The sequence below is a fragment of the Papio anubis genome, chromosome 1 (genome assembly GCF_008728515.1).
Source record: "Papio anubis isolate 15944 chromosome 1, Panubis1.0, whole genome shotgun sequence".
NCBI classification, from domain to species: domain Eukaryota; kingdom Metazoa; phylum Chordata; class Mammalia; order Primates; family Cercopithecidae; genus Papio; species Papio anubis.
This window is the reverse complement of record NC_044976.1, coordinates 23581408-23593706: the sequence shown is the minus strand read 5'-3', so window position 1 is coordinate 23593706 and position 12299 is coordinate 23581408. Positions and strand designations below refer to the sequence as shown.

Sequence of the window (12299 nt, the reverse complement as noted above, 5' to 3'; positions counted from 1 at the left end):
CACAGGGCAAGACTCCGTCTCAAACAAACAAAAACCACACACACACACACAAACAAAAATTCTTTTTATTTGTATTATTTTTAAATTTAGAGACTGATTCTCACTTTGTTGTCCAGGCTGGTCTTGAACTCTTGGGCTCAAGCAATCTTCCCGCCTCGGCCCGGCAATTTGCTGGGATTGCAGCCATGAACCACCACACCTGGCCAAGACCTGCTTCTTGGAGAAGGTGACAACATGCTAAGCTCTAAACGGAAAGAACTTTCCACTTACAGGAATGAATGGCACTACAGGTTCTTCCTGCCCACTACAGACAAAACCAATTCACTGAGAAGTGCTACTGCAGTATAGAGTTGTATTAATGTGAGGTTGGCCTCAGGGAAGAAGGGTTACCACTCAAGTAAGTTTTCCTGAAGGGTCAGCTCAGAGGTTAGGGTTTTTCAGCTGGTTTGGTGTGGGCAGAGCAACAGGGAATGGGTGCTGCTGATTGGTTGGAGATGCAATCATAGGGGTGTGGACTACACTCCTCAACAGCTGAGCCCGCCTCTTGGGGGAGGAGTGGGGCAGAGGAAGCGGTTGGGTCATGAGTCACGAGTCCGGGTGGGGTCAGTTAGTTACCAGAACGCGAAAGTCTCAAAAATGCCTCAAAAGACCAATCTTAGGTTCTACAATAACGACGTTACCTACAGGAGTAATTGGGGAAGTTACACATCCGATGTCCTCCGAAACAATGGCTGGTTATCGTTTACTACATTTTAGCAGAATTCGCCCCTCATATTCCTAACCTCCCGGTCTTTCATTAATTTCATAAAGACAGTTTCAGCCCCCGAACAAGGCGGGGGACTGTTTAAGGGAGGGGCTATGCTCACCCTTGCTTAAAAGTTAAACTATAAATTCTCCCATGGTGAGCTTGGTTTATGCCCAGGAATGAGCGAAGACAGCCGCCCTGCGAGGCTAGAAGCAAGTTGGAGTGAGCCATGTTAGATTTCTCTCACTGTCTTTGAAAAGGCGGTTTCCAGGAACAGCGTTCAGAGTAGGGGAGTTTCTATTAGACTCCTTTTGGTCATTTTTTTCTAGTCCTCCGATTCTGAGCTCTTCCCAACCCTTTCCTTGGCGACTCAACTCCCGCTGTCCTTGCCCACGCGGCTTCTCGCGGCTGCGCCAGACCCTGCCCAATCCAAAACGTTTCACAGCCAAAAGGGTCCCAACTTCCGGAGGCCGCCCGGAAGGGGCGGGGCTTATGGTAGTTCATTTGTACGCATCGGCCCGGTTGTCTGAAGGCTGACGGAAGTGCTATATGTTGTTGCCGGAAGTGGGAAGAGAGAAAGGTTGTGATGGCGGCTGTCGCTGCATCCGAGGTGAGTTCGAGCGACTCTACACTGGGGGTTTTGTTGTTGAGGGTTCCGGGGAGCGGCCTGGAGAGAGGTGGAGGCGAAGTCTAGTTTCGCTTCAGGGAGGCTCAGACACTGGGATCAAGTCGGCGGTGGAGGCCCTAGGCCCAGCCTGTGGGGACCGGCGGGGACTCGGCCTGGGCCGTCCTGGGAGAAGCCGAGCTGGCTCTGCCTGAAGCCAGTTCTCTTTGCCGCAGGTGCTGGTGGACAGCGCGGAAGAGGGGTCCCTCACTGCGGCGGCAGAGCTGGCCGCTCAGAAGCGCGAACAGAGACTGCGCAAATTCCGGGAGCTGCACCTGTTGCGGGTGAGTAGTCTTGGAGGCCGGCTCAGATCCGTCACCTGGCCAAGCCTTTGCGCTTTTGTAGAGGGGACGAGGAAGCCACACCACTGCGTCTGACAGACCAACAGAGCAGGATCATCTGAGAGGAAAGCTCTGTTCGGTGGTACTCAACCCTGGCAGCACATGGGGATCGTTATGAGAACTTTTGAAAATATACCTGTTCACTCTAGCCCCCCTCCTACCCACATCCAATTTAATGTATCTGGGTTAGGTTTGCGAGTCTCCATTACTAACAACCTCCCTGCTCTGTGATTCTAACAAATTCTTCATTTTACCTAGGGAAATATGTAGAGCTAGAGACAGGAAGAAACTTGTGTCAGTAAGAGACCTGGTTCACTTGATTTAAAAAATAATCTTCTATCAGAATCTGTTTGAAAAGGGAGAAAATAATCATCTGTCTCTAGGACTTCTGGGGGAAAAGAATAAAAAGAAAATTAAAAAAATAATGGGAAACCTTTGAAAGTCTACAGCGTGGTAGTTCAGCCAGTTGATAGGGAATCGGATGTCTTAAGTGCCCTGGAAGTGCAGAGGAGGAGAGATGAATGCAGTTTGTGGGTCTCCAGGGGGTGCCTCGTAATAGGTGACACCTAAACTACTGTTTGAAAGCCAGACAACTAAAGGAGTTAGAGAAAGAGAATCCAAGCAAAGGGAACAAATTCAAAGAAAATTTGTATTAGGGAGAAGAGTCCAGCAAATAGCTGGCTGCAGTTGGAGCAGAGAAAGAGAAAAGTAGCCCCTATTTCAGCATGGAGTGACCTGACAGGCCATCAGTTCACAAAACCCCAAAATCACTCTGACTGTTGTAGTGAGACAAAACAAAGAAGACTTCTTGAAGCACAAGAATGACCACATATTTCTTTATTCTGGCTAACACCAGTGATAGGTATTACCAAATACAGCATTAGTCTCCGTTACTTCTGCCTCCTATATAAAAATTTAAGATACCTAATTGTAGAAAGCCTCTGCTTTCTGACAGTACTCAATCCAGATCCTTAACCCTCCCCCTAGTCACCTGATACAAACCCAAATCCTGGAACGAGCCCCTCCTAACGCCCTTTCACTCAAATGCCCACAGTTCCCCGTGGTTTGCTCTCTTCTTCTATGCAAGAGACTCAACTTTGTTGACCATATGTGTGTTCTTGGTGTCTTTAATTGCAGGACTTTTCCAGAGCCAAGAATATACTAGGGATGGTTGTTGGGAGGAGTATCTCTCTTTGCCTAGGGAAAGTTAATCTAATAAACAATTAAAAGGACATGCTTAAATATTTAGAGTGATTGTGTAAGGAACACATGTTTGGAAATTAGGAGGCAGGGCTTCATGGACAAACTGCCACCAGCTTATGACCTAAGAAATGTCTAACTTAAGTTTTCCTTAAGATGATATACTCATTTTGTTTTATACAATTAGGTTTATTTAAAAATAGACACCTCTCCCCGCTACCCCAAGCTTCAAAAAAAAAAAAAAAAAAAAAGACTCTTCAATGGTACTTCAAATTCCTTTCATTTTTCATTTGCCAATGTAAACTGAAAATATTTTTAAAAGGAGGGGAACTTGGAAAGCATTAGAGGCATTAAGATAGGTATTAAATCCTCTAACCCAAATTGAGGCATTTTTCTTGAATTAGGATTAAAAGATAATTGAGGCCCGGTGTGGTGGTGCATGCCTGTAATCCCAGCACATTGGGAGGCTGAGGCGGGCAGATCATTTGAGGCCAGGAGTTCGAGACCAGCCTGGCCAAACTGCAAAACCTTGTTTCTACTAAAAATACAAAAAATAAGCCAGGCATTGTGGCACATGCTTGTAATCCCAGCTACTTGGGAGGCTGAGGCAGGAGAATTGTTTGAACCCTGGAGGCGAAAGTTGAAATGAACTGAGATGCTCCAGTATACTCCAGCTTGAGTGACAGAGTGAGATTCTGTCTCAAAAAAAAAAAAAAAAAGTGTCTTTCACATCATGTGATGTAATTTTGTTTTTTGAGGTGTCTTGCTCTGTCACCCAGGCTGGAGTGCAGTGGTGCAATCTTGGCTCACTGCAACCTCTGCCTCCTGGGTTCAAGTGATTCTCCTGCTTCAGCCTCCCGAGTAGCTGGGATTACAGGTGTGCGCCACCATGCCCGGCTAATTTTTGAATTTTAAGTAGAGACGGGGTTTCGCCATGTTGGCTAGCCTGGTCTTGAACTCCTGACCTCAGGTGATCCACCTGCCTCAGCCTCCCAAAGTGCTAGGATTACAGGCGTGAGCCACCGTGCCTGTCCGATTTAATATTAATGCCAAATAAAGTCTACTTAAGTGCCACTATAGTATGGTCCCCAATATTGCAAAACCTTGTTCTGATCCAATAAAAAGGGACCACACAACTCAATAGAGGCAAAGCTGATTTTAACCCCCAGGGCTCTGGAACAGCAAACCAGTGCAACTCAACACATTTTTCTTGATTACATAAAAATGTAGACCCTATTAGGCCATTCCCTGGCTTAAAATACTATGATGGCTGTCTGTTGCTTTTAGGATAAAATGGGGTCACCTTATTAATATGTCCTGCCTGACCCTCCTCAAAGAAGGCAAAATGTATCTGGATTTATTTTCATGTTTTGGCTGACAGACTTCTTGTGTTACGGTTTTAGAATGAAGCTCGTAAATTAAATCACCAGGAAGTTGTGGAAGAAGATAAAAGACTAAAATTACCTGCAAATTGGGAAGCCAAAAAAGCTCGTTTGGAGTGGGAACTACAGGAAGAAGAAAAGAAAAAGGTTAGGAACTGTTTTATCTTCATAAGTGATTTAGTCATTCATTCTGTTGTATCAAGACACTACAACATGGTGGTTGAATACACTGGCTCTTAGGCCAAGCTGCCAGAATTGAAATTCTGGTTCTGTTCAGTACCGACTGCGACACTTTGGGTGAGTTTATTTGACTTCTCTGTACCTCTGTTTTCTCATCAATAAAACAGGAACTGTAACAATAATTATTTGAGTTCATTATGAATTCAGTGAGTTAATGCATGTAAAACATTTAAAACAAGGTCTGACACCTGATTAACACTCAATAAGTATCATGTGCTCACTTATATACTATAGTGTATTCCCAAATTTCCTTTAAATACTATTACAGTGGCCAGGTGCAGTGGCTCATGCCTGTAATCCCAGCACTTTGGGAGGCTGAGGCAGGCAGATCACTTGAGGTCGGGAATTTGAGACCAGCCTGGCCAACATGACGAAACCCCATCTCTACTAAAAATACAAAAATTAGCCGGTCATGGAGGCATGTGCCTGTAGTCCCAGCTAGTTGGGAGGCTGAGACATGAGAATCCCTTGAACCTGGGAGGTGGAGGTTGCAGTGAGCTGAGATCACACCACTGAGCTCTAGCCTGGGTGACAGAGCCAGTGAAACTCCAACTAAAAAAAATACTATTAAAATATTGGTTAATATTTATTGGATCTTTCTTGATGTAAAGTAGATGAAATTATTGCTTGTATCATAATTGTAGGTGTCAGCTTTTTTCTTCTTTTTAGGAATGTGCATCAAGAGGAGAAGACTATGAGAAAGTGAAGTTGCTGGAGATCAGTGCAGAAGATGCAGAAAAATGGGAGAGGAAAAAGAAGAGGAAAAACCCTGATCTGGGATTTTCAGGTCAGATTGACCTTTATTGAACTTTATTGACTGGGCTGTTAGTCATTTCCTTCATTGTTTCTGGTTTCAAGAAAGGATGTGCCTCTTGTGCTTCATGGGATATTCTTGATGAGGCCTAAAGACCAAGAAAAGTACAAATACGTCTCTTAGGACAGAAGTTAAAAAAAAAGGCTGTGCTTCAGTTAGCTGGATTTTTAAATACTTGATGGTAAAATTTATCAAAGTCTGTTTGTCAGCATCTTCAGGATAGAAGCTATGCTTAGAATAGTGTTTTGGGCATATATTACTTCACACAGATTGAGTGTCCCTTGTCTGAAAATCTGAAATCCAAAATGTTGCAAAATCCAAAACTGTTTGAGTGCCAACATGATGCTGTGATGCTTAAAGGAAATGCTGATTGGAGCATTTCAGATTTTGAATTTAAGTATAATGCAGATATTCCAAAATCTGAAAAAAATCGGAAACACTTCCGATTCCAAGCATTTTGGATAAACGATACTTACCTGTGATAATTTAGATTTTTCTCTCAATAGGAAGGTCCAAACAAGGAAATATATTATCTCAGATTCTGATTTTATATTTTTAGATTATGCTGCTGCCCAGTTACGCCAGTATCATCGGTTGACCAAGCAGATCAAACCTGACATGGAAACATATGAGAGACTGAGAGAAAAACAGTGAGTCCTTTTTCATCCTGAGCTGATGTGGATATATTTGTGTGTTTGTGTTTGTATGTGTGTATGTATACATAAATAGAAACATACTTTAATGCTAAGGTATGGGTTATTAATAGCTGTCTAAGGGTGGTCTCTTGTTTTTTCTGGATTTTTTTTTCCTTTGAGACGGAGTCTTGCTGTCTTGCCCACGCTGGAGTGCACTGAATGGTGCAGTCTCAACTCACTGCACCCTCTGCCTCCTGGGTTCAAGTGATTTTCCTGCCTCAGCCTCCCGAGTAGCTGGGATTACAGGTGCCCGCCACCATGCCCAACTAATTTTTATATTTTTAGCTGAGATGGGGTTTCACCATGTTGGCCAGGCTGGTCTTGAACTCCTGACCTCAAGTTATCCGTCCACCTCGGCCTCCCAAAGTGCTGGGATTACAGGTGTGAGCTACTGTGCCTGGCCCTTCCTTGCCTGGCCCTTCTGGTTTTTTAATTTAATTTTATTTTTTAAAGAGACAGTGTCTCGCTCTGTTGCCTAAGCTGGAGTGCATTGACACCATCATAATTCATTGTAACCTCAAACTTCGGCCTTAAGGGAGCCTCCCACATCAGCCTCCCCAGTAGCTAGGATTACAGGCATGTGCCATGATTCCTGGCTAATTAATTTTTTTGTAGAGACGGGATCTCACTGTGTTGCTCAGGCTGTCTCAAATTCCTGGCCTCAAGTGATCCGCTCTCTTTGGCCTCCCACAGGGTTGAGATTACAGGTGTGAGGCACTGTGCCAGGCCTAGTCTCTGTTTTGACAGCACTGTTTATTGCTTACTTCACAGCAATTAAATTAATCACCTGTGTTTTGTTTTTTGTTTTTTTTCTTAACTGGGCATTCTAAGACTGGTTGTTGATTGGTTAACACTCTGATTGTTGTAGTTACTGAGATATTATTTTAGGAGGCAGAATGCTTTAGTGCTGGGGTTGGTAAACTTTTTCTGTGAAGGACCAGATAGTAAATATTTTCAGCTTTGTGAGCCAGATAATCTCTGTCACAGCTACTCAGCTGTGCTGCTGCAGTGCAAAAGCGGCTGCAGAGGATTCATAAATGAATCCTCTTTTCATAAACAGGTGGTGGGCTGCTGTAGTTTGGCAGTTTGCTTTAGTGGAAAAGGAAATAACCTCAGGATGGAGCTCTAATCCCAACTCTGTCCCTAGCACTTTGTGACATCTGATAAGTCCTGGAGCCTCTCTGCCTGTTGGCTCTTTGATCTGTAGAGTGAAGGTGTTGGAGGAGTTGATGACTTAGGTTCCTTTCAATTCTGTAATTTTTTATTTTTTATTTTTATTTTTATTTTTTTTGAGACAGAGTCTTGCTCTGTCGCCCAGGCTGGAGTGCAGTGGCACAATCTCGTCTCACTGCATGCTCCACCTCTCAGGTTCAAGTGATTCTCCTGCCAAGTAGCTGGGATTACAGGTGCCCACCAGCATGCCTGGCTAATTTTTTTATATTTTTAGTAGAGATGGGGTTTCACCATATTGGCCAGGCTGGTCTCGAACTCGTGACCTCAGGTGATGTGCCCACCTTAGCCTCCCAAAGTGCCTGGATTACTGGTATAAGCCACTGCACATGGCCCTATTTTTTTTTTTTTTGAGATGGAGTCTTGCACTGTTGCCCAGGCTGGAGTGCAGTGGTGTGATCTCGGCTCACTGCAACCTCAGCCTCCCAGGTTCAAGCAATTCTCCTGTCTCAGCCTCCCAAGTAGCTGGGATTACAGGCACCCACCACCACACCCAGCTAATTTTTGTATTTTTAGTAGAGACAGGATTTTGCCATCTTGGCTAGGCTGGTCTCAAACTCCTGACCTGGTGATCCACCTGCCTCAGCCTCCCAAAGTGCTGGGATTACAGGCGTGAGCCACCGTGCCCAGCCTCCACATTACCCTATTTTTATTATTTTAATTACAAAAATTTTTTTTTTGAGACGGAGTCTCACTTTGTTGCCTAAGCTGGAGCACAGTGGGGCGATCTTGGGTCACTGCAGCCTCCACCTCCCGGGTTCAAGTACTTCTCCTGCCTCAGCCTCCCCGAGTAGCTGGGACTACAGGTGTGTGTCACCACGCCCAGCTAATTTTTATATTTTTAGTAGAGACAGGGCTTTGCCGTATTGGCCAGGCTGGTCTTGAACTCCTGACCTCAAACGATCCACCTGCCTTGGCCTCCCAAAGTGCTGAGATTACAGACGAGAGCCACTGCACCCAACCTGTATTTTTTTTAAAGAAAAAATTAAAGTAGGATCTCACAGTAAATACATGTGTATATTTTCTTTCTTATCGTGTATGGTAGTTTAGTTTGAAATTTGAAAATGGAGCATTTGCTGGGTGCAGTGGCTCAAGCTTGTAATGCCAGCACTTTGGGAGGCCGAGGTGGGCAGATCACAAGGTCAGGAGTTGTAATCCCAGCACTTAGGGAGGCCGAGGCAGGCGGATCACAAGGTCAGGAGTTCAAGACCAGCCTGGCCAATATGGTGAAACCCTGTCTCTACTAAAAACACAAAAATTAGCCGGGAGTGGTGGCGGACGCCTGTAGTCCCAGCTACTCGGGAGGCTGAGGCAGGAGAATCGCTTGAACCCAGGAGGCGGAGGTTGTAGTGGGCCGAGATTGGGCCACTGCACTCCAGCTTAGGAGACAGAGCGAGACTCCGTCTCAAAAAAAAAAAAAAAAAAAAAAAGAAAATGGAGCATTTATAGTGTTACCATAAGTTCATTTTGCTGTCTTTTCAGTGGAGAAGAGTTTTTCCCAACATCCAATAGTCTTCTTCATGGAACACATGTGCCTTCCACAGAGGAAATTGACAGGATGGTCATAGATCTGGAAAAACAGTAAGCATTCAGTAGAGCAGCCTGACGTTGTAAATACTTCATGACAAAATGCACTTGGAATATGCACCTAAATCTGATGTGCTTAGAATGAATTCACAAGATAGAAATTATACTTGCTAATTTTTGACCTGTCTATAGTGGTTTGGGGATGAATAGCAAGTATGGGTTGAATATATCTGATTTGGAATGGAGATGCAGAATATTGATGAAATTGAATTGTTACTATTGAAGAGGAAAGGTGTAAAAAAATGATCCTTCTTTAAGTGTTTTACTTTAACAACCACTCCCCTGTTTGATTTGAAGAAGCAAGAATGTTGTAGTAAATGTTCTTCACTTAGTTTTGTGTTTCTTAATACTGATAGAGGTGACTATTAGGTAGAGCAGAATGAAAATATATTTTAAGAGTTAATACATGTAAAGTATTAAGAATAGTGTCCGGGCTGGGTGTGGTGGCTCCTGCCTATAATCCTAACACTTTGGGAGGCTGAGGCAGAAGGGTTGCTTGAGCCCAGAAGTTTGAGAACAGCCTGGGCAACATAGCGAAACCCTGTCTTTACAAAAAAAAAAAAAAAAAAAAAATACAAGAATTAGCTGGGCTTGGTGGTGTGTGCCTGTAGTCCCAGCTACTTGGGAGACTCACTCAGGAGGATCACTTGAGTCCAAGAAGTGGAGGGTGCAGTGAACTGTGATTGCAGCACTGCACTCCAGCTTGGGCGACAGAGCGAGACCCTATCTCAGGAAAAAAAAAAAAGTGTCTGGCACATATCATGCCCTCAGTATTAGCTGTGGTTATTATTTAATATAATTTTTTTTTTTTTTTTGAGAGAGTCTCACTCTTGCCCAGGCTGGAGCGCAGTGTCATGATCTCGGCTCACCACAGCCTCTGCCTTCCGGGTTCAAGTGATTCTCTTGCCTCAGCCTCCTGAGTAACTGGGACCACAGGCGTGTGCCACCACTCCTGGCTAATTTTTGTATTTTTAGTAGAGACAGGGTTTTGCCATGTTGACCAGGTTGGTCTCAAACTCCTGGCCTCAGGTGATCCACCTGCCTTGGCCTCCCAAAGTGCTGGGGTTACAGGCATGAGCCACTGTGCCTGGCCTATTTAATATTGTTATAGTTATCTTCTTTTTTAGAAAATGTATTTACATTTTTTTTTTTTATAGTGATGGAGTCTCCCTATGTTGTCCAGGCCCTGGTCTGGAGCTCCTGGGCTTAAGTGATCCTCCCAGAGGACCTTTTGGGAGGCCTTGTCCTCCAAAAATAGTGGGATTACAGGCATGGGATTACAGCCGCCATGCCCAGCCAATAGTTATCTTCTTTTAAGTGGTTCTTCAGTACAGTCAAGTTCCCAACAAGGGATGATTGCTCTAGCATTCTGAAGATGAATTTGTTGTATTTACTGGATTTCACAGTTCATATTCTGAGTTGTGCCATTAATTCAGTTTCAACTTGAATGTGATGAAAACTGGCCTGGTTTCCTCCAGCCTTCACAATGTGTGCTAGTCTAAATGTAGATTTTATTCCTGTTTGGTCACGTTTTATTAAGATCAAAAGAGAAGGCAATTTTGAATTTTGTAAATTTTCTTCTTTCTCCAGGATTGAAAAACGAGACAAATATAGCCGGAGACGTCCTTATAACGATGATGCAGATATCGACTACATTAATGAAAGGAATGCCAAATTCAACAAGAAAGCCGAAAGATTCTATGGGAAATACACAGCTGAAATTAAACAGAATTTGGAAAGAGGAACAGCTGTCTAATCCCTTCAAGAACTGTTTATAGAAGCTTGAGAATGGGGTAAAAATTTCTGATAGCAAAATCAAGTTCTTTTTGAAATTTTATCAGTAATCCAGAATTTAGTAGTCTATGCCTTCTCACTCAGCATTTAGAAATAAAAATGTGATTTCTTAAACATATATCCTTTCATGTATATTTCCACATTTTTGTGTTTGGATATAAGATGTATTTCTTGTAGTGAAGTTGTTTTGTAATAATCTACTTTGTATACATTCTAATTATATTATTTTTCTATGTATTTTAAATGTATATGGCTGTTTAATCTTTGAAGCATTTTGGGCTTAAGATTGCCAGCAGCATACATCAGATGCAGTCATTGTTGCTATCATTGTGGAATTTGATAGAGTCTAGACTCAGGGGCCACTTGGGGTTATGGACTCCAAAGCCACGGACAGTGATGAGGAAGATGGCAGTGGCCACTGGAGGGCTAGAGCAGTCTCTCCTCATGGTGGCCTGTGACCGAGGTCAGGGAGGAGTGGAGCTATTCTCCCATGATACTGACCATGTGCAGTTCCCTTTTTAAAAAGCAATAAAATGCTTTGGATTAGAATTCCTAACATTTTAAATCTATTATTTAAAACAAATATTTGTATGTATACATTTATTCATACACATATATGCTTCCATTCTACAAACACTGAAAGAACGTTTTATTATGGGAAATTCCATACACCCAATACCCTTGGTGAATCCCATATACCCAGTACTCTGTTCAACAATCATCAACTCATGGCCAGTCCTGCTTCATCTTTATTTCCATTTACTTTCTTCATGACTCTTATTTTGATGCAAATACTAGGTGTGTAATTTCATCTATAAATATTTTAGTATGTATCTCTGAAAGATAAAAACTTAAATGACCACAATACTATTATCACTGCAATAGATGTATTTTTATAAAACTCCAGATAGAAAGATTGCTGTTTTTTCTATATGTTGAATGAAATGCTAAATATCTAATTGGGACATTTTAAATTCAAAGAAATCTGAAGCTCAGAAAATTTCAAATATTGGCTGGGTGCGGTGGCTCATGCCTGTAATCCCAGCGCTTTGGGAAGCTGAGGCAGGTGGATCACTTAAGATCAGGAGTTCGAGACCAGCCTGGCCAACATGGTGAAATCCCATCTCTACTAAAAATACAAAAATTAGCCGGGCTTGGTGGTGGGTGCCTGTAATCCCTGCACTTTGGGAGGCTGAGGCGGGAGAATTGCTTGAACCTGGGAGGCAGAGGTTGCCGTGAGCCAAAATCACGCCACTGTACTCCAACCTGGGTAACAGAGCAAGACTCTGTCTCAAAAAAAATTCAAATACTTCAACTTTAGTGTTTAAAGACAGCATAATATATGATGCCACTGGTGATTAATTATTCTCTTTAAATTAACAGCACTTTAGAAAAAATTTCTGTTCTCCCTTTGTTTCCTCTCCTGGCATTTATTTATTTATTTTTCATATCCACCTGCAGCGTGAAAAAGGACATAACAGAAGGTTATTTTTCTGTAGAGATGAAGTCTCACCATGTTGCCCAGGCTGGTCTCGAACTCTTGGGCTCGAGCTGTCTTCCTGCCTTGGCCTCCCCAAAGTGCTGGGATTACAGATGTGAGCCACTGA

The 12299-nt window shown here is 43.1% G+C and overlaps 1 protein-coding gene across 2 annotated transcripts; it reads left to right on the top strand.

Moving 5' to 3' along the window:
• The first annotated feature begins 241 nt into the window (after window positions 1-241).
• SYF2 (SYF2 pre-mRNA splicing factor) lies at window positions 242-11243 on the top strand. 2 transcript variants are annotated; one of them, XM_003891345.5, is made up of 7 exons: window positions 319-1355; window positions 1586-1693; window positions 4354-4479; window positions 5242-5359; window positions 5946-6036; window positions 8794-8892; window positions 10489-11242. In XM_003891345.5, the coding sequence occupies exons 1-7, from the start codon at window positions 1332-1334 to the stop codon at window positions 10652-10654; spliced, it is 732 nt and encodes a 243-aa protein (XP_003891394.1). In that variant the 5' UTR covers window positions 319-1331; the 3' UTR covers window positions 10655-11242. The 2 variants fall into 2 exon arrangements, with proteins under 2 accessions (XP_021793318.1, XP_003891394.1); XM_021937626.2 differs by lacking the exon at window positions 8794-8892 and having other exon boundaries at window positions 242-1355; window positions 10489-11243.
• The last annotated feature ends 1056 nt before the right edge of the window (window positions 11244-12299 follow it).